This window comes from Erithacus rubecula (genome assembly GCF_903797595.1).
Source record: "Erithacus rubecula genome assembly, chromosome: 5".
NCBI lineage: Eukaryota > Metazoa > Chordata > Aves > Passeriformes > Muscicapidae > Erithacus > Erithacus rubecula.
The window spans coordinates 14,349,357-14,372,467 of NC_136687.1; the positions used below are offsets into that span (position 1 = coordinate 14,349,357).

The 23,111-nt window shown below is 36.4% G+C and overlaps 1 protein-coding gene across 9 annotated transcripts in view; it reads right to left on the reverse strand.

Moving 5' to 3' along the window:
* Positions 1–23,111, reverse strand: part of LCORL (ligand dependent nuclear receptor corepressor like) — an 82,036-nt gene that overhangs the window by 39,568 nt on the left and 19,357 nt on the right. For all 9 annotated transcript variants that reach the window (XR_013774489.1, XR_013774490.1, XR_013774491.1 and 6 more), the window contains exons 2-5: positions 16,827–16,892; positions 10,099–10,178; positions 9,749–9,878; positions 538–792 (exon numbers count right to left, since the gene is read on the reverse strand). Coding sequence is in view for 6 of the 9 variants with exons in the window: in XM_079307462.1 (XP_079163588.1) it covers positions 538–792; positions 9,749–9,878; positions 10,099–10,178; positions 16,827–16,892 (531 nt within the window). In the remaining 3 variants the exon portion in view is untranslated. The remainder of the gene's footprint in view (positions 1–537; positions 793–9,748; positions 9,879–10,098; positions 10,179–16,826; positions 16,893–23,111) is intronic.

Sequence of the window (23,111 nt, forward strand, 5' to 3'; positions counted from 1 at the left end):
CAGTTATGGATAGCAATATTCCTTGAGGCAAAGAAGTTATTTCCTTTTTGTAAATATGATATGAGACAGACTGTTTTTCTAGCTTTAGTCTCAGTTGAGAAAGCTGATCTGTAACGATTAAGGTATGAAGTATGGAAATTTTCTCCCAGATAATCTTCTTTTCCCATCATTCTAACCTGCCTGCATTGAAAGAATCAAATTGTTCAAGAGCTGATAGAAACTGAGTGACATTTGCTGTCTGAAATCCCAGCATCTTTCCCTCTTTTCTCAGGCTTCTTGACAGCCATTTCTTCAACAAAATTTTGAACCATTGTTACCTGTGACAGCACAGTTGAGAGAACTTAGATTCAGTATTCTAAAACTGAGAAATTCCAACACCACTTATATAACACAGGCACTCAGAAATCAGAGTACTTATCTGCTAACACACAATATGAAAAATGTTTCTATTTGACATGGACATTTATTTTTAAGGGAGTAAGACACCATAAAGAAAATAAATGACAGCAAAACAGATTATCAGATATAGAAATTTACCTTGCTGAGTATTCTGTTCTTGAGTTCGATTCACAGTGAGGTCTAGAGGGCTATCCTGTTCTTCCTGAAGGGAGTTTTCCGTTTGGTTCATTTGGATACTTTTACACATCAGACTTGGTTCAAATGATGAACCATTTCTGTTCTCTTGAATTTTGCTACTTTTTGAAATGTACTCAATCGCAAACTGACGGATCATTTTTTTCATTAATTCCTGAGCAACTAGGGGAATGTTAGGATCACAGTTCTGAGGAAGATCTAGAAATAAAAAACACAGGCAACAGATATATTAAGAATCAAACTTTACTTTTATTATAATAAATTATTCCTATGAGCACACAAATGTGTTAAGCAAGTACATGTGTAATGAACATATGAGTTCAGATGTCTATCAAATTTTTTTTAATGAGCATTCCTAACTGGAAGTCACTTGGAAGAGCACTTAGCATAGATCATTAATTTTCACCTTACTCCTCTACCATAGCATGCAAGTAAGAATATGTGGAGTTGCATTACTTATGGAACTCAGAATTTGTATTGGTGGCAAATAAGTTGAATTTTCATTTGCAGACTGCTTATTTTCAGTTTTGAAAATAAAGAAAATACAAACCATGAAAGCAAAATAAGATATGGATTAATATACAGAAGGAAGTTACTCTCAAAGAACAAACATAAGAAAAATAATTTTCGAATGCAGTTCTAAAGATTAGTCCTCTTCTTAAAATAGAAGAGTTGGACTTTTGAGGAACTGATCTTTGAAAGGAAAAAAAAGCAAAAATACATGTGTTCCACTCTGACATTATAATCCCCATTGTAGGTTCAGGATTGAAATGGAAAAACTGATATGATGCTACTTGAAATATCCCAAACAATTTGTAGTAATACAAGGAACTGAATACAAACAAAGTTTTAAACTTTTATTGTAAAATCTTACAGGATTTTTGGGATATTTTCAAAGTGCTAGCAATAAAAACACTTGGAAGAAAAGTTTTATTTCCTATTTTAAACAGAGTATACCCTATTTTTTGCTTGTGTATGTAACATTTCAATGAAAAGAACTATCTCATTTTAGAAACAAATAAAAAGATCAAACATGCTACATATGACTATTTTAATGTTACTTATCAGTTAGAAAAAAGTAAAACCTCTTATTAAAAAGCCTACGTGAAACTGCAACTGTGAATCACCAAAAAGAATCGTAACAGAAGCAACAGAAAAATCAAAAATGTAAGTGTAACTGAGCATAAATAATGTAATTAAGAAACTCAAGTAAGCTGTGCTACTTGCAACACACCATTCCACAGGACAAGTACAATTGACCATACTCAGACACCTGAGTCCCTTAAACTGGCAGTAGTTGTACTTTACTATCCCACTCTTCCTTCATTCCTTCAACTCTACACCTCTCCCCACACAAACATCCTTTCCAATATTTTAATCACAGCCCATCCTTGAGTTCATAGGTAATGAGCAGAACAGTTTTCAGTCAAGAAGGGAGAAGGATTTAAAGCGAGTGTGAAAGCAGTGAAAAAGAATTAGCTTTCAGGTGAGCCCTGATTGCCTGGGGGAAATACCAAAGGACATAGTTCTGTAGTTACTGGGATAATAAAGTTAATCTGAAACAGATAAAACAGATTATAAACTGAGGGTTTTTTTCATGGAAGTGAAGAAACCGAAAGAGCTGGGTTGGGTTGATGTTTGCATGCAAAGCATACATTTCCTAATAGGAAGTTTGGAGGATCATACAGCTTATTTGCTCAAGCATTTTATACCAATGAAGCTTTATCCATGTATATCAAGAGAGTGACTGCCAGCACTGACCAAGGAATGCTGCTCAAGTTTAGAATGAATGTGTGGCAGATCTCTTGCTTCTTTGTTTCAGGTTTATTTAAAACATATTCCATTTTGAGAATTCATTTCCACCAATAGAGCACTGCAAGGAATTACAAACTGGCACCTGTGAGATCTGCTGTCTATAGCACATGAGAGGGCAGCTGACTCTGTCAGATTCTTCCTGTCAAGACCTTTTGGTCAGCTTCTCTACAGTGCTTGATGAGGTGTGGTGAAGCTCCAGCATTTTTAAGACATCTTGGCTTCAAGAGAACTTACCCAAGGCATGACAAAACAAATCTGCTTATGGTTAAAGCTCTATATTTCAACAATCATTCAACCAGACCTCTACCAAAATACCTGAAATTGACAGGTGCTTCTTGAAGAGAGGTATGACCTAAAATTCTAGATGATGGAGGATTCCTACATAGAGAAAGATCTTTCCCCACCATGTAATCTCCAGGCACAGCAATATAAACAGAGTATATCTATTTCCTGATGCCTAAATTATGAACTCAAATACTCAACTGGATTTACCATCCTAGAGACACACTTAGAAGTAAAAAAAAAAAAATTCAACAACAGATACTGGAGCAGTAAGGCAGTAGGTGTAAAGTACTGATGCATATGCAAAATACAAGAAAAAAACATGGGAAATTAAGAGATTAAATTAAATAACTGAATTACCTAGAAACTAAAGTGTTTGCATGACAGACAAATGGTAGTTCCAAACAATGAAATCTACTAATCAACAGCTTAGCTTAAAAACCCAAAAATCTGGCTGCCTGTAATCAAAAACTCATACAAAATGAATTGCACAAAACATCATCAAGACTGAGTAGGGTCTGGAACAACCCTACTTATACAGAGCAATTAGTTTGTTGCATGCACACAAGAAAAACTTCTTTGACAACTGCTAGATAATAGAGGATCATCAGTGCCAATGGGAGAATCATTTTACATCTTGGTGTAATCTGTACCTTTAAGAAGCAAACGACCAGAGAGTACAGGGGACCTACCATTAGCAGGAAAACACAACAGCCTGAACAGATTCCTCCTTATTAATCACCATCCCTTGCATCAATTATTATGAAACTGCAAGACAAAACTAATTCAGACCTGTCAAGTTTTTACTGCCTTTCTATTCCACTTCAGACTCTTTGCACTGGTAATAGCCAAACATATATGGTTTTAGGCACTTGCTGGAGAAGCCAGCTTTCCCTTAGGAGCAAAGTCATCTTCTACCTAGTTAGAATACTAAAATATTTATTTTTTGTTCTTATAATAATTTCTTAAGTATTAGTTTAATTTTTTTTAATGATTCCCAAATGCTCCCTGTGAAAAATAAATGCAGCAGAATTTCTCATTTATCCAACTGCTACAGCTATTGCCAGTTTACAGATATGAATTTTCTCTAAAAAGGTAATAAGATGAGGCAGTGGTGTGTGTGTGTATATCTAAGAGCATATACTCTGAAAGATGTGCTCCTGGGTTGCACCTGAAGTGCTCTTGCTGCTAAATGCATATTCAATCAACATGGTTAGACTCAGGCAGTCTAAACTCATCAGCAATAAATGCAAACAGTGTTACTATCACATTGACTGATCTGTTATGTAAATCATTAACTGGTAAATCATGGTGGAAGTACCTTGAGAGGTCTCTAGTAAAACTGCCTATTCAAAGTAGTAATCTTTGAGGTCAAAGCAAGCTCCTCTGGATTTTGCCTAGTTAGGTAAGGAATGCTTCCAGGGATGGGAGACTCCACAACCTCTGGGTGGCATGTTCTACTGCTTGCTTGTCCTCATTTTCCCTTACATTAAAAAAGGACCTCTCATTTCAACTTGTTTACAATCTGTCATTATCCTGCTATGAACCATTGTAAAGACTTTGATCCGGTCTTAAAATCATAGAATATCTTGAGTTGAAAGGAACCCACAAAGATCATCAGAGTCCAGCTCCTGGCCCTGCACAGGACAGCTTGAAGAGACACACCATGTGCCTGAGATTATTCCAAATGCTTCTTGATCTCTGTCAGGCTTGGTGGGGTGACCACCCTCCCTGGGGAGCCTGTGCCAGTGCCCAACCTCTGGGTGAAGAATGTTTTCCTAATATCCAACCTAAACTTCCCCTGGCAGAGCTTTAGGACTAAGGTTGACCTCAGTTCTTGCCACTGGTCACCAGAGAGACCAGTGCCTGCCTCTCCACTGCCCCTCAAGAGAAAGTCATAACTGCAATGAGGTCTCCCCTCAGTTTCCAGGCTGAAAAAGGCAAGTAACTGCAGCCACTTCTTGTACAGATTCCCCTTAAAGCCCTTCACCATCCTTGTTGCCCTCCTTTGGACACTCTCTAACATCTTTCTTATACTGTGGTGCCCAAAACTGCCCCCAGTACTTGAGGTGAGGCTGCCCCAGCTCAGAGCAGAGCAGGACAATCCCTGCCTTGCCCAGCTGGCCATGCTGTGCCTGATCCCATCAGGACACACTTTCCCCTCCTGGCTGCCAGGGCACTGCTGGCTCCTGTTCACTTGCCATGGACCAGGACCCCCGGGTCCCTTTCTGCAGAGCTGCTCTGCAGTGTCTCCTTGCCCAGTCTGTTCCACCCAACATGGGGAAGAAGTTCACCCATCCTGTGATTCATAATGGCAATTCTCCACTACACATAAGAAATCTGTAATTAGTAATACAAAATTTTCAAACACAGTGAAGCGTGTTTTGGGCAAGAAAGGTATTAGAACTCTGAACTTAGTATCACTACCAAATATTTTTAATTGTTATCAGCAGATGGCACCAGATATACTTGGTATGACCTGAATAGGTTTTTTTCCAAAGATGTTTTATTCAGAGTTGTGACTATAGCTAAAACCTGCAAAGCTTTAAATTTGCATGCCTACATCTGTTTAAGCTCCCATTTATAGCAGTTGTTATAAAATACAATGCAGCTGTATTTAGTCCATGGATCATGTATGTACATACATACTACTTCAAATGCAGAACAGTCTCTAAAGGTTTAGAATACAAGTTAACCCTAATGTTACTCTAGTTTCTCTCAGATCACTGCAGACCTGATGTTAATAGGCTAAAAGAAGAATGAGTTTGTATGATGTAATCTGATATTTTCTGCTTGTGATTGTCAAGGTAACAGTTTGAAACCAAAAGAAGAGAGCAATAAACATCATGTAATTATGACTAATTGCAATGACTTATTTCAATTCAAAGCTCAAGTTTAGGATTAATACTTCCTCAGTTCATGCCCTGCACGAGCTTGTAACTATTCAAATCTGTACTATTAACTATTCTGCACATTAACATTGTGTGTGACTGCAATGTCTATAGTGACAGATTTGACTGTTTGGCAGGATAATGAACAGTGAGTTAAAAGCTCCCAAAATAGTGTTCCACAACAGTATTCCATTTACCAAAAATCAGTACTTTTTCATTAAAAAGTCAACCTAATGACTTAATTTGTCTTCTGACACAATGTCAAAAGGCAGTAAAAAGCTGCAGGGAATCACAATCCCCCTTCTACCTGCAATCCAGTTGTGTGAGAAGCAGGACTAAGAACACGATTGTTTCTCAGTGTGCTTCGTAACTCCATCTCACCCCTTTTCTGAAAAGGGCCACATTTCCTTTTAACAACCTCACCTCAATAGGCACCAAACTGTCCCAGTGACACTCGTAGTTCTCCTTGTAGAACCTTTCAGGTCACTGTTGGGTCATCAGCACACTAAACCAGGAATACAACTATGTATTCTGAGCCACATATCCCAATAAGTTCAGTTAACTTGACCAATCAACAAATAGAATGACTTCACTCTTTTGTTCTCATAATCATTACACCTTTTTTCTTCTTCTACTCAGGTTGCAATTTTCACTGCTCTACATCCAGTCATGTTTCTATGAATCCTTGTAAATGTAGTTGAAATGATCAAGAAATGCAGTCATTGAAGAGAATAACACTGGCAGTTGGGTGGTCAACACAAAATGTATGCTTTATTTCCTTAGGAAAGCAGTGAAATGCCACTAAATATTCTTTCTTGATGAAGTTTAAGAGGGACAGCAAAGCTGTCACAGTTTACCTCACAAACTGTGCCAGTATCTGTGATTACAGAAAATCTTCCACATTTTGAAAGGACAAATTAAATTTCTTAAGATTAGTAATCAAAAGAAGCTGCAGGTTTTGGATGAAGTAGTGTGTGCAACTCACCTCAGAAAGTAACACTTTTTGTCTGTGATAATTTCATTGTCATAGGTTTGCTAAATTAAATATACATTGTCCAAGAAGCATAACCAACTTGTGACAACTACACAACTGAAAGAAAACTACAAAATGAACAGGAGAACTCAAAGTTTAATTCAGGTATATGGTATGGTGTAAGAAAGTCATATTTATGAATGGAAATATTTTAGAGCATAACAGGGATAATTAAAAATAGTAAAGAGCTTTAAAATGCTTACAGGAGAATTACTTTGGGATGGGAAACATGGCATTGATGACACTTGACAAAGCAACCCAGAGAATCCAAAAAGATTCAAGTAATCTCATTCTCTATAATTTTGTGCCTAATTCCTTAACTTCTACAAGAGCTTCTCATGTCTCAGTTGTCTCTTGGTGGATCATCTATCCTGAAGATAGAACCTGATTCACAACTAGTTTTCTTCAGTTTTGTTTAAAGAGGTCACATTAATATTGCATGGAAAAATGAGCTTCTAAGAACACACAAAGTGCATTACTAGAAATACAGAAAATTAATAGTCCATGAACAAAATGTCTGATCAAGCTTTTAAAAAACTGTGATTCTGCAATATAACAATGATCATATGTCGCATTCTATAATACTCATAGTAAAAAAAGAGTTAATAGGTATTTTCTAAAGCACACTGTGTTTTTCCCTTAATAAAACAGAACAGCTGAACTTCAGCATTGTGTAAGTGGAAAAGCACAACTCTAAGTCTATTCTTCTTACACCACCCAAAGGGTAAAGAGAGATGTCACAATTGGGGAAGAAAGCATTTGGGTTTCAAACACATTGTTTAATGGAAACAATCAGTGTTTGATGGCAAGGAGGACTTTGGATTTGCTGACGTGTCTGCTGAGCTCACAACTTCCCCACAGACAGCTGACTACAAAACTGGTCATTCACTAATGCATAGTGAAGTTGGGTTCCTAATAGGAAGACTTTAGTTGTTTACAGCATTTCAAGAGCTCACCCATTTTGGCAGGAGTTCTATCATCTTTTGTCCCAGGTTCTACAGACAAATTGTTACACTAATGTCTGAAGCTGTCTGCTCCAGGCAGCAATCTATCATGGCTACATGTTTTGAGATCTTCTGAACAAGTTTCTTGATACAAAAAAGAAACAAAAAATCCCAAACCCACAACCAAATCCCCTCAAACTACTCTTCAAATTAAAAAAGCCATATATTAATTTCTTTAAAATGAAAGATTAATGGTATCAAAAAATGATCTCTCTGATGTGCTCACTAGTCTTAGAAGTTGCTCACAGAGGCCTAAATTAGCTACAATAGCAAGAGAGTAGACCATCTTGAGGAGTTTGCAATCCAAACAAGTGTTACTCCATTTTAAAGACAGCCAGCCAAGAATTCTACTATTTTCTAATAACAAAAAAACATCTGGTTTGGGACCAGGTATAAGAACTATTCCTTAGATAAACAATTACTGGATTTTTTGTTTTTATGCCTTTCTTCCTAAGTTGATACTTGAACTCAAAAACCTACAAAAATTCAGAAAGAAGACTTGGGATTTTCTTAGTAAAACTCTTCACCTTCTTCCTAAAATCCAAACCAGTTACTTGAATACCTCATAAATTGGTTTCATATGCCCTTGACTATTATTTTCCTTTTCACTTGCCATAATTTGAACAACTTTAAAGATTGATAAAACCTGAACTGAAGCAGTATTCTTAATAATTTCTTACCCAAGAATACAGAAAGACTTCAGATAATCACAAAAAAAACTGGATTTTTTTTTTTTCAATAGACAAAACCTTTTTAACCTAGCACAGTTGATCTGGCAGATCAAACCTAAAGAAGATGCTAAAAGCCAACTGTTCTTTGTGAAAAACTTCACTTAAAAGTCATTCACTCTACTACAGTGAGGTCATGCCAAGTTTCACTTCTCCCCTGATAGAAGCTCCTCTCAAGGAGCATCTAAAGAGATCATCTGCAGCAGGAGTATAAAGCAGGCAAACACTGAAAAATGTTGTACACAACAAGACCAAGAAGAAATAATCAAGTAGAAATTTGAATGAATTAAAATATCTACCTAGGGAGATGACACACAATTGGGCCTGTGATGAGAATACAATAAAACTTTAAGAACTAACAAGGTGACAACTTCATTGGACATTTTATTTCAAGTGGAGAATAGCTGGCTTGATAGAAAGCTAAAATATGCACTCAAAATCCTGTTGCACACCATTTGAATTTCTTTACAATTCAAAAAAGCAAAACATAGACTCAATTGACACGAAGACTGTACAGAAAAAGATTTTACATACCCCAGGCTCAAGGGCATAATAACCTCTCCTACTATAGCAATGTAAAAAGGAAAAAATTAACTTTGTTTTTTTCTCCCACCTATGTGAAGAAGAGACGATGTCTGACTAACTCTCTTAAAAGCAAGAGAGCTGTCACCCTAGCCATACTCAGCTCACATATACATGATAAACTCAAGAAAAATCTCATTCACAGTAATTTCATTCACATTTCTTCATTCACATGAATTTAAGGAGGAAAATTACTCCTTCTGCTCTTGTTGCTCTTCACGGCGCATAACAAAGTAACTTTCATGAACTAAACTGACTTGTCATTCACTCATGTATTGCTCTGTCTTGATGAGTGTCAAAGAACAATCAAAGAATTAATGACCTACTAAATACTGTATTTTGACAAGAAGTTTTAACCTCCAACTTGAATGTATTTGAAAGAGCAACTTTCATGCAAGAAGATCCCAAATTCCATTTTGTAATCTGTGAAGCACATTCTTCGCCTAGTATGTTTTTTCCATAGAAAACCAGAAGTGAGAATTTAGGAACAGAAAATGTTTAATACTTAGAATTCCAGAGAATGACACCTGAGGTTGGCATGAAAACAAATTAGCAGCTCATGGTAAAAAGAAAAATCCAATACAATATATGAATTGGATTCAAAAGAATGACATGTAATGCAAGAGGATGAAGAGAAATGACAACTAGGAAGGATAGTACTTCATTTGGTGATTCAAAAGATTAAGGAAAGCCAAAGGAATAAAAAAGAGAAACAGCAGAAACGTCTATCCCAGCAGATAAATTAAAAATACTTAGGAAATAAAAATTAACCCTGAATTTTTGTCATATTTCATAATACAAAACACATGCTTTTATTACCTTTCTTTCGAAAGAGTGCATTTAGATAGTTTTCTGCTTGGCATTCAATCTTATCAGTGTTGGACTGGCCCTGAGATGACAGTTCCTCTGTAGGCGTTGACTGTGAAGAACCGAAAACTGATGCACGATCCTAGAAAACAGATGAAGATCATAACATCTTTCAGAAGTTAGTCGGCTGGTGTAAAATATACAATTAAATTACTTAGCTATTGAATGGAATAGAACCACTAAAATCAAACTACCTTGAGTCAAAATGCAGAATTTACTTATTTGCAAAATTCAAATTCTCTTACTTCCATACCAAAAAATGAGTGTTGGGGAGTAATGCTTAATATAATGCTCATACTTACACTGGCTGTTTCTTTGTGTAAATTACAAAAGGAACATTTCTCATCCATAGACCAGTCAGTTAGCTCTTCTGGCTCACAGTCTTAAAGGAAGAAAAGAAAGCTAGATGTTTTAAACAAGCAAAAATAGATTTTGAGAATAAAATACACTTCCTAAAATTCTCTTAAATAAATTCCATCCCTAATATGATATGTTTTTATTGGTACAATGCATTAAGTCATATTCAATTCTTCAGATATTGTCTTGTCTGGTTTGTGCAGCTCAATTTACAAATAGCAGGGTGTGCCTTTCTTAAAAGGTAAACTTTTGTAATTCAACTGCTAATCTGTCATAATTACATAATTACAGAGGCATCTGAATACTGCAAAGAAAGCTCTGATTTGCAAACCTCATTCTTTTTAACTGAAGTGTGCAAACCTGTAGTAAACTAAGCCAAGAATTAGGATATGGACTCCTCACCATGTGAGCTACATGCATTATACTTATAGTATTTTCACTGATTTGATATCATTACTATAGGTAAATCCAAGCCTTATACTCACTTGCAAGCAGTCCATTTCTCTAGAAAAGTACCTTTATATGTTTTATCAGAAAATGTACTTTGGTCTAGAGGAAATGCAGGACTTAAACTTACATTGCCTTTATCAAGTCCAGTCTTCTACTGAATGGAGAAACACAATCTACTTTCTTTAAAGAAGCTACTAAGTTCCACTTCAAAAAATTAAAGAGTTTTCAGCCAATACCCTTCTCTTCACGAACAGATACTTTAAAACTTTTTCCAAACCAGCTGTGCTAATAGTTAAAATTAAACTTCTAATTGCTTGTTTAAAATTGCACATGGCAATTTATTCCAGTTTGCTTTTGTAGCAATTTTATTCTTGTATCCATGAAAAGTAACTAGGTATTTAGCACCTCCATGCATTAGAGACTTTCATTATCCCCTTTAGACTTCATTTTGTGGCTAATCTAGTCCACCTGGTTTTCCTCACAAGATTCAACTCCATCTCTTCTGCACAAGTCTCACATGAACACCTGTTTCCTGAACATGCAAACCAAAATCTCAAGATGATGACTTTTACCTTTACACCAGGCTTCCTGACACTGCAGGCAGTACTTTTCCTACAGTATGCTAGTTATGCAGCAGCCTTTATTAAAACTGCAGTGTTTTAGCAGGTGAATCCAAACATGATTTGCTACAACATCAAGGTCTTCTCCATCCTGTTCATTTCCAGTTCATGTGCTTACAACCTAAACAACTTTTTCACTCCCATTATTAATTCCCAGGTATGTTTCCTCCTTTTCTCCATACCACTAAATTACAGTCAATTCTGTTTAGGGAGTTTCTTGAGATTATCTGCTTTCAACAGCACATGATAGCAGCCTGATCTTCACTGGCTGCCAACCCCCAGTCCACTGATGCTCTCACTGCCCCTCGTTAATAGGGCTGGGGTGAGGAAGTAAAATGCTAGGGGAGAGAATCAGGGGAAGAAACTTGTGGGTCACAGTAAAGATAGGAGGAGATCACTTACCAATTAGTCAGACTCAACTTGGGGACAATCAATTTCATTTATAGCCAATAAAAACAGATTTGCATAATGAGAAAGGGAAAACACTAAACCACCTTATCACCCCTTCTTCCCAGGCTTCAGCTTCACTCCTTCATTCCTAACTCCTCTATCTCCACCCCCACCCCAAACAGTGCAAGGAGGGTGGCAAACAGGCTGCTCTCAGTCCATAACAGTTCCTCTCTGACATTTCCTTATCTTTTTTCCCTGGTTCCAGCTTGGGGTCTCTTCCATGGGCTATAGGCCATCATGAACTGCTCCAGTGTTCTTCCCACAGCTGCAGCTCTTCATGAACTGCTCTAGTAGGTATCTCTTCCAGAGGGCAGTAGGTATCTTTTCTCTTCAGGAAGAGACCACTCCACAGACTCACAGCTCCTGCATGGGCTCCTCTCTACAGGCTGCATTCCTGACTGGGGCCTGCTCCAGCATAGGATCTCCACGAGCTGCACATCCTTCAGGGCATCTCCACCTGCTCCAGTGGATCCTCCATTGCAGGGTGGATATCTGCTCCAACATTCCTCCATGGGCTGCAGGTTCTATGTGCTTCTCCAAGGGCTGCAGGGGAACCTCTGCTCCAGTGACTGGAGCACCTCTCCCTATTCCTTCTCTGACCTTGCTGTCTGCAGAGCTGTTTCCTACTGCCTACTGTCCTGCACCCTCTTCCCTCAACTGCTGAGCTTTTACTTCTACTCAAAGATATTACTAAAAAGGCAAAATCAGAATAAAATTACCCTGAAAAATAAAGGTTCTTCAGTTGAGAATGAATTCTGTATTATTGTATTATATGCTTTCAGTGATGCAAAATAGCAATTTTTACAGGTTGGACAGCTGATGTTTAAAAACAGACATGGTATTTTTCTTGGCTGGACAGTAAGAAGAGATAATGAGTCATTTTTTGCTGAATTAATCTACCTGACCCAGCCCATTAGAGCTATTCCTTTAGGATGGCCACAGCATAAAAACAACACTATTCCTCCATAACAAGTTTGTTGTTTTCCTTGAAACCATGAAAACTCTATTTATGAACCTTGGAATTCTACACTTAACTCTAAGACAGGTTTCATACTTTCAGAGAAGTTCTTCTTCCTTGGGATGCTGAATTTCCACTGGTAAAAGTCAAACTATAGAGCAATCCTTGTGTATTGCCAAAAAAGCAAACCCTGAGAAACATCAGTTCTACCAAACACTAAACTCTTTATTCAAAGTAGTATAAATCACGTAGAAGACATTTTAAGTTTGCCAGAGAGCTAAGCAAAACTGTATCAGATATATACAGGATATATCAAATGCCAGACAGCCAACAGTTTCAAGTCACCACTGCAAGAAACATCCCTGAGATCAGTATTAAGTTTTTAACTACAGATAGGCAGCCATACTCTCAGAAAAATCAGAGGCACAAACGACACTTCAAGGCGAACAAATTTTCCTCAGCTGCCTTGAATTTAGGAGGAGGATCATCTTCCCTGCCCATTTTTGTCTTGCTTGGAGTCAGATGATGAAAGATTTGCACACAACCTATAATGCTTGCCAGTCCATGAGAAATAGTTGCTAAGACTGTGCAAACAGGATTTTAATATTAAACACAGTACAGATTATTACTTGAAACCAAAACCCTTTAGCACAAAGCTGTTAAACTTATTTCCATTTATTAGGAATAAAATGGTGAACTTTGACAAAAACAATTTGTTTTTATTTAAGAGGCTCACATCTTTGTTCCCCCAAACCACTTTTCCCAAGAAGTAATGCCACATCAAGTAAATTAATTCAGACATCTGTAGTACTGAATAGATTCCATGTTTATATCTTAAAATATGAAATAATTGTCTAGGAAATTTAAATACAAAATAGCTTTAAAAAATTCAACTCTTATTTACCAGTATTTTATGATTATAATAACATCCCAAAAGATTTTCTAGCTATTTGTGACAATTTTTAACATATCACACCCTTTCTTTATATACAGCACTATTGCTTCCTAGTAAGTACATTAAAACAGCTGAAGTACTTACACTTGTATTTTTAATTTCATAAAAGCTCCAATTCTATTAGATTTGTGTTTCTGATATAATTTTTCACTACTACAAATACTCCAAAACAAGATAAGGAAAAATAAAACCTTTCATTCTGCATAAAGATGATTTTTTTCCTGGCAGAGAAAGAGCCTTGAGAGCTGCTTTTCTCCAACAAGACACAGCTTTTCCTCAGTGTTAAGGGAATAGAATCCCAGCACATAATCCCCCCCAAAAGGAAGTACACACATACCACCTGATTAGAGGAAGAGCTTTTTAACAGTTTAGCTAACTATCCATATGTAGAACATAAAGAATACTAATTTATATGTGAATCTACTTAGCTGAAAATGGGTATAAGGAAAGGATTAGAGAGCCCTAAAGATTCAAGAACATAAGAAGCCTCAGTTCAGAGCCTGAGCCAAGGTCAGATGCCAAGATACAGAACTTGACCCCTTTGCAACCAGAAGCTACAGAATCCAAGCAAAATCCAGGAAAACAAAATGATGCAGAATAATGGTGACAGGAACCACTTTAGCAAGTCCAAACTATGGACATGCATAATAATTTCAAGACACAAAAAAGGTTTAAAAAGTATTTTCGTGGAAATTGTAACAGTCTAGTAAAACTGAAGTGCACCTTTTACCATTTAAATTTGTCATTACAATTTATTATTCACTCAAGTAACTTTAAGATAATAGAATACAGTATTTTAATCTACAGATGAAATAATATTTCAAGACAATACTAAGGAGGAAATACATCAATCATGTAACATTTTATGCACATTATTGATGTTTTTCATGTCACAATAAATAAAGCTAATGACATAAGAAAAAAATTGTACTGTAATTGCTACTGTAAAAAAATTGCTACTGTATCTGAGCAGTATACATTTCAGCCAATTCTCACATATTGCTGCACAAGAAAGCCATATAATTTCTGAGGTATGTTTGAAGAAACACACTCTTTCTAATGAGCCATAATATTGCATGATGATAGCATTAATTTAGTGGTTATGATGAGGAAAATGAGTAGCCTAAAAGACACAGTAATTCAAGCACATTGGAGTCTAAAGGCAAGTTCTAATTCTACCTTTTAACTAAGGCCAATTATTTACTCTGCATCTTAGTTTCATTATCTGTGCAATGAAAAGTGGCACTTGGGATAGTGTAAAGATTTGTACACACTTTACCTGAGAGTTCTGTATTAATCTTTACAACAAAATTCAGATTTCAAATCAGAAATAGCCTGCCTGCTACACTAATGATAAAGCTGACGCCAACTGTGCCAGATAAACAATTTCACACAGCATTATTGAAGTTACAGATATTATATCTATAAAAATGAACCAAAAATAGAGTAAGGTAAGGTGGGCATCCCAACCTACCATGCCATTTCTCTTTTGCAGTTGGCTGCAGAAATAAAATCAATTTTATAGATACATCATGGAAATGGGCTTTAATTGTTGAAGAACTCTTGTACATTACTGACAAAAATTTTCAGAAATTGAAAAACAAAGGAGCTCTGAAATGTTACATTTTAGATAAAAATGAATTTAATATGCAGACAAAGTCACAAGGACATCAAATAGCAAAAATATGCAAGCAATGGAAATATCAGATTTTAAATAGGTAAAAAATCTTCAACAGCATGAGGCAAATAAGTTAAAACCTCACCCCTAAGACAGCTCAAATACCTGCACACATGAACTCCAAAGGAGCAATATAAACTTTACTGTGTAGCATATCATGCCCCTTTAACTGTAGCTTAGACTTTGGCCACAACCTCATTAGCTCAGTAGTTTCTGCCTTCTCATCCAAAAGAAAAAAGGAAAAAAAAAGAGAAAAACAAAAGAAAGAAAATGTAAATCCTTTGATATGAAAAAAACAGCTTTAACTGCTAATGAGCCCCATTCATACAATGTATTGGAATTACAATCAGAAAAAAAAAGAGATACTGCACATTTATTACAATATCCTGTTTCCTTTTCAAATGTGCTTGCTTATCACAGCAGATGAGAATACTAGTCATGAAAACAAGCTTTAATCCAACTACATATTTCATGAATGTTTTTATGTCATATTAGTGGCATGCCTAGCTTTAGACAGGAAAAAATATTCTGAAAGCATCAGCAAAGTAGTACTCTAAGTTCACCCCCTTCTCCATGAAAATACTGTGTTATGCATATGATACAGGCCAAGGAAGTTGCACATCATGAAGGGGACAAAACCATAACCAAGTTAAAGCAATTGCTCCAAAAGTATTCTAGGCAAAGATAAACACCACATGCCACTCTGCCTTAGGTACTAGCACTAAATATATTATTTACTTTACAAATTACACTGTCAGACAATGAATTGTAAAGGAATGCTTGGAACATTTTTAAGGTTTGATAACAGAAAAAACATTTTTTTAAGTCATAAAATGAATTTGGCAAAATAATTCTTTCAACACTCCAAAGCAATTCTTTGCTATATATCCTCATGTTGTTAAAGACAGATAAATAATTTCATACTTAACTAAGGACTTATATGTTACTGACAGCCATTCCAGCAAAACCAAATCCATTTGGATTAATGCTAGGTCTTATACGGGTAATGGAAAAGGTGTATATGTATGTATATACACACACACTCTTAAACATACTATGACTTTTTATATTTATATATACACACACACACGTAAAGTATCATAAAAATTAAAAAGATTTGTGTATATATAATAAAAATGTAAAAAAATTTATATATATTTATTAAAAGCATAAACTTTCTTCACCACTGCAAGACCAAACTAGCATCCACTACCTTCCTTTTACTAATTAATGTCAATAGGAAGTTGAGCAGCTTGTCTGCCCTTTCTAAAAGATGTTCAAATCCAAAGTAGGAGATGCACTCTTCCAGAAGAGTAGGTCTTTCTCACGAGAGCTTTGCAGAAAAGCTTAGCTAATCCAAATTCCCCTGCAGGGGAACAAAACCTAGGTATCATTCTACCTAGTGTTCTGCTTATGCACAATATTGATAAGAAAATGAATATTGGAAAGAAAAGCATTGGAAAATTTCCTTTTTGAAGTTCAAGATATATACCTAAAACTACCTTTAGCTGAAAGAAAAACCAGTAAGTTAAGGTCATTGCACTAAAAGCTGGCTCATTTACCTTCAAATAAACTGAGGTCTCTTCGTAGCCTTGGTCCATAAAGCCCTTCTAAAATACTTTCAAAACCTGGAGACAAAAGAAACATTTAAAACAGTAAATCAAAAAAGAAAGCAAATTCCCGAAAACTAGCAATAAGTATTCTCAAATTCTCAGAACAATTCCAAAAAATTATCAAACAAATATTTACTCCTTCCACTATAGTACTACTCAACAGCATTAGAAGATAAAAATAAGACAAGGCAACTGCCATCTGCCCACAATCAGCCTATTAAGCCATGGCCCAACAACCTCATTAGACTTAAAATAACCACCACAGAATCCTAAAGGTGGGAGGATTAGCCTCATAGCTCTAAGCAAGTGAAGGAGTTTCTCTCTTAGCCTGAGAATCTGATAGTACAAAGAGAAGAAAAAAAAATGAAAAGGAAAAAAAAAGAAAACTGCAAGATCAGAAACTTCTCATGATCACTTGAAACTATATAATCTGAGCAGGCTAATATTATGACAAATAGAAAAAAGAAATCAAGCTTCTTTTGCTTCTGATACCATGACGGTGCTCTCTAGTCCTCTGTATCCATACAAAAACATTTCAAAATTGAGGATTAGATAAATCCAATTATTTTACAGATTTACCAGCTAGTCTGTTTAGGTATTTATTAAAAATTAAATACTTCAATAAGCGTGATGAGAGACAGAGCAAATCAAATGATGGATACATAAATAAATGAACAAAATTTTAAAAAACCCCAACCCCACAAAGAAGTGCATGACAACTGATGAAATATGGTGGCAATTTACAGCATCAATATAACAGAAGTTTTGCTCAATACAGAAACTGTTTCCAAGTGCCCCCCTTTCTCCTTCCAAATAATAAGCTTATTTGAAAATAAGAGGATAATTCAAAGCAGCATTTGAAGGTTCTCATTCTTTATACTAAAGGCCTGTCTGTAGCTATTTTACTAGACCAGAACTTTGCAAAACCATTTTATCATCACATCACATAAGAGATACCAAAATCTCCAGGAAACAACTGCCATCAACAATGAACATTCAGAATCATGAAATTTGCCCATCATGTGATGTCTTTTAAGACAACACAGCATCCTATTCTCTTTCCAGAAGTTTTATTTGCTTTTCAGGTTAGATTGTATGTACACTAGTATAAGGAAGAATAAATATGTACCATATTTGAAGTAGACAAAGGAAGATATCTTAACACATAGGAGCTTTTCAGTTTGACAAGTCAGATTTTGTTAAAATTTGCATTACAAAGTAATTTTAATATATGACTGTACTGTGAATCAATTATAATCTCTACAAATCTGCTATTTGAGCTATAAATGGATTTATATCTTTAGATCTTGAATTATATGAATGTCATTTTCCACTTTACCTTGTAATAAACATAGTAACGCAAGACAACACAAATCACAAAACCACTGTCCTCTAACTAATATACATACATACATCCTTTCAACAGCCTACAAGAACTAGAAAGCAAAAAGCCCAAAGCCCAGGCACACACTAAAATTTACCTGAAAGCACCATCAAGCAACTCTTAGATTCAATGTAATATAAATTCACATCATGTTAGCACTGCACAAATTCCCTGCTCTTCTGGCTTCAAAGGGTTAAGGACAAAAAAGGGCAAGAGAGATAAAGCCTGAAGTTAAGATATCCTCCAAACACAACAGAGTGGAAATAGAAAACACACCATGTGCATTGCCATTAATGTTACAGACTGTAAGCCATTTTAGGTCAGCAGCTAGTTATGCTCTGCCAAGTTACTGTCCCTGGGTAAGGAAATGAATGAAGCAGCTCTTGGAGACAACTCTGCTTATTTCAAAAGATCAAACAGCAACTCCTATTTTTCAGAACTTTTTCAATCAAACGACAGGAAGCTTGTTTACCACCCCAATCAGCACCCAAAACTTCCTTGGTATGGTGGGTGGTATTTGTTTCTGCCTTTACTTTTTTCCTTATCTGCCTGCCCTACCTAGATATACCTACCTGCTCCTGCCTATGCAAAACCACAAGTGCAGAAACCCCAGCTCTGTAAAGAGCATTTTGTCAAGGAAGAACACAATATCCAAACAGACTTCCACACAGCTTGTATTAAAGATGGCAATTAGCACACTGTGGGGGATGTTGGTGGTTTTTTGTTAGGTTTTTTTTTCTTACCCTGAGGAAAGGATACATCAGCCTGCATGTTTGTTAATTCACCAAACTTAATTCCATCCCAACCATTCAAAGGGCTGCTTCTCTTCCTGATCTATTACAGAACTTCTCCAAGGAGCCGCAGCAGACTTACCCTGCCCAATCATTTGCTTCCTCACCTTTGGACAGTGGATACCTTCTTTTAAAAGAACACTTACTTCTACAACCTAAGAACATCAAGAGACTTTTTTCAGACCTTGGGCTAAAATTTTCCCAGAAAGCACCCGTGTTACTTCCACACTTCACAAAGTACTACTGCCTTTCAGCAGAATTGATAAAATTATAGTTTAACCTGAATATGAAGGTATATCTTTGTTTCTAGTACTGATGAATAAATGCTGCCACTGTTTCCTAAAATGTAACCATCTGGACACAAGCAGTTCAATAAATCTTTGTTTTTCTTCTTGAGTAAGTATGCTTAAGCAAACAGTAGTAGCAGCTTTGGAACTCTCCAGAACCTGCAGAGCCTAAAGAAAACTGTCAGAAATACACTTTGCTTATATTTTTTATTATTCACTAATGGAAAAAATTTGCTTCAAAATAGTTTTACAGAATTTGTTGTCTCATGGTGGTTGATTTCTTCTGATTCCAAACTGCCTTTCAAAACTGTTGCTTGAGATCTGGTACTTTATAGCTCCACACTGAAAAGCAACCCTTGGCTCCAGTGTCTTGCAACAACCTGATCTGTCAAACTCCTTCTTTCTCTAATACATTTATTATATCTTCATGTAGAAACAATCAGCTTTATTATCTGACACCCTTTAAAATCCAAGATAGATTTCTTCAACAGTCTTTATAAGTAGAAATTTGTGATAGAGCTAGTCTCTTAACCCAGTTATAAGTTTCCACAATTTCTGAATTATTTCTGAATAAAGTTGTGAATAGTTTTGTTTTTTCCCCCCCTACCCCTTCTATATTAACTCTCCCTCCTGCCCTTCCCACACCAATGATACTGCTTTCCTCACTCAGGGCTCTGATGCGTGGGAATTCCCATGAGGAGGGAGGCTGAAGCTGTGATCCCCAGCAAAAGGAAGGGGGCTCTCTTTTCCCATCAGTAGCTATTTGGGTCCCAAAAAGGCAAACAGCCCAGGAAAAAGTTCTATCAGGTTTGAATATAAGCCATGGGTCACAACCAAGGCCACCAAAAGGAAGCAAAAGATGACAGTAACTGCAGACTGCCATGGGGCTTCTGCCCAGCATCTTGACTTATAAATTCAGCCGTTGTTTTTGGTCCAAACCCAGAATGTTACAGAGAAACTCTTATGGCTCATCTGGCTGTTTTAAATATCATATTACCCATCTACCTGGCCACCATGATAATGCCAAGTGATCTTCAGCAGACCAGAGCATAGGCACAATGGTGAATGCCACCAGGTGTCAATGTAATAAAAAACAGAGCCCAGGTGTTGATCCAAGGTGAAGGCTTTCCTAGGGAAAACAAACATCCTGTTGGATCAACATCTGACTACATGGCTGCAGGCAGGACTTCAGCTCTTACGACATTAGGATCCTTTGAGAAAGCCAGGATCTGTTTGATAATGGAAATCATCACTGCCAACAGGCTTGGCTCATGAGGTTTTCAAACTAGATTTGTCAGGAAAGTGGAGACTGAAGCCTAGAAAGGAAGAGAATGGCAGAGAGGGCAAATGCACACAAGGCCCTGAATAAGTGGCCTAAGCAGAGACACACCTTAAGCAGCTGTATACCAACCCATACAGCACAGGAAACAAGCAACAGGGTTTATAAACCAGAGAACGTAACAATCTTCCTGGTGAGACTGTGCACACAACTGCACCACTGCAGTGGATAGATACTGGATTTTAAGAAAAGAAAAGTGAGAAAGTCAAGGACAGTGCTTAGATTTTAATTAAACAGAGCCTTAGTGTGGAATGCTCTACAGCACATTTAAAAATCCACAGGTCAGGATTCAATCAGGTGAACATCTATTACAGACTGCACAGACTGTCAAACAAAGGTAAGCAGATGAAGTCTTCAAAAAACAAAAACCACCAAAAAAAAAAAAAAAAAAAAAAAAAAAAAAAAAAAAAAAAAAAAAAAGGCTGCACAATCAGCAAGACATATGCTGGAAATGCAACATGCCAGTGACAAGCAACTCAGGGGATTCTGTGGTGTCTGGAGACAAACCTGCCTGAGGTGATTGACAAGCTCAATAGTGGGTGCAATGCAGCTGCTACTCAGCATTAAGAAAAAGAAAATCAGTGATGTGACAGTTAACAGTGGTCTTGGCCACAGCAGCCATGAGATGGAATGCAAGATCCCAAGGGAAGTGATGAACTTGAAAAGCTGAGTAATTTTCTGTGGGCTTAGTAATCACCAATTTACATCCCTCCCCCAAGATGGGGGGAGCACTGTGGAACTAGAAGTGGGATGATACACTGTCTGTATAAATCAGAGAAGTCTCATATGGACCAAGGGTCTATAAGGTGAAGAGAAATCATCACTATTGAACGATTTAAAAAAACCCAATACTTTGTGAATTAATTCCAGTATGTTGAGTCTCTACCAGTTTACTCAGGTTTAAAACAGGGTTAAGTCCAAAGGAAGTCTTTACACTGTCTTCACAATTTTTTCTTTAAAATCTTAAAGAGAAACTACCTTTCAGCTGCTCATAAAGCTGAAATCATGAAGTTTTCCATAATGTTTTATCACTGTAAACTACTTAGAGTCTGAAATATCTTAAAGCCTATCTACATATTAGAGAGTGCCACATATGAACAGTGCAGGCTGTAAAATTCTGTGTCATGAATAAAACAGAGTAGTAATTAAAAGGATATATTTCATGGAAGCTTCCAACCCTCTGCCATTTTACACACTTAGAGGCACTCAGGTAATATACAGGGACTCTTCCTCATGACCAGATACAGCCTTTCTTCATCTTACTCCCCAGCAGCAGCTGCATGGCTGTGAATTATAAAAGCCTTCTCCATTGACAAATTCATAAGCAGCCACACAGTCCCTGTCATTGTGGTGGCAATGGATAGTCTATGCTGCACCAAGCCTAGAAAAAAATCACAAGGTCAAGATTCACAGAAATTTTAATGCAAAGTTGGTCTAGGTTAGTTTTGGACAGATACAGTAATTGAACAGTTATACAATACAAATTGAGGTTAGACAGGTTTAGCTATATATTGTTTTTTCCAAAATCTTTATCTCCACAATGTTTCTCAGAAGAAATAGTTACTTTAGCCTCAGAGATTAATTCAACATCTATCTCCTTCCCTTCCCACATCCTCTAAGTGAATGGAGACTGCAAGCAGGTTTTAAAGAAAGTTTTATGATTCAGACTTTGTGATAGAAAAACAGCAAAAAAAAAAAAAAAAAAAAAAAGGTGCAATTTCATGCAATGAATGGAACAGACATTTGACTACCACTTTCAGATGAGACACTTGGTGGGTCAGAAGATAGGACTAGTACTTACTCTACAGCTGGGAAAGGGAATAGCAATTTATGCACAGGTTGTATTAAAAAGTTTTTTATAGGTTTAGTCCACTTTACATCACAATTTCTTGATTCCCCTAATCTTGTATATGGCCATATTAACTCCTGGATTTGTATACTCTTTCTAAATGAAAGTCAATTTCATGAAAGCAAGTATATTTCCTTTCCCCGTTTGACTTTTTGTTTCATTACTAGTATTTTTCTCTTCCTTTTTCCATATTTGTTTTAAGAAGCGATCCAATTCTAGGGCTTTAGCTACAAGGCTTTTTTTTTTTTTTTAAGGCTATATTTAGGACATTTTACTAAAAATGTAACCATTTTTAGTTTTAAAAAAATGAACAAAGCACTTTTTATTTGTTGTTTTACTCAGTGCTAGAACACAACCACACTAAATCTCAAGGAGTGCCTCACAAAACTTGTACAAACTATAATAATGACACCAATGAGCTCAGAGTAAGCCACCTAAAAAAACCTTTTGCTTATACTTGCTTTCCCCTCCTCTGACGTGCACACTTTTCCAGTTCAGGAAAGTATAGGTTTTTTATCAGTTTGTCTGCTCAAAGATAAAAGTGCAAATACTTCTAAATAAATTCATTTCTAGTTTGATATTTT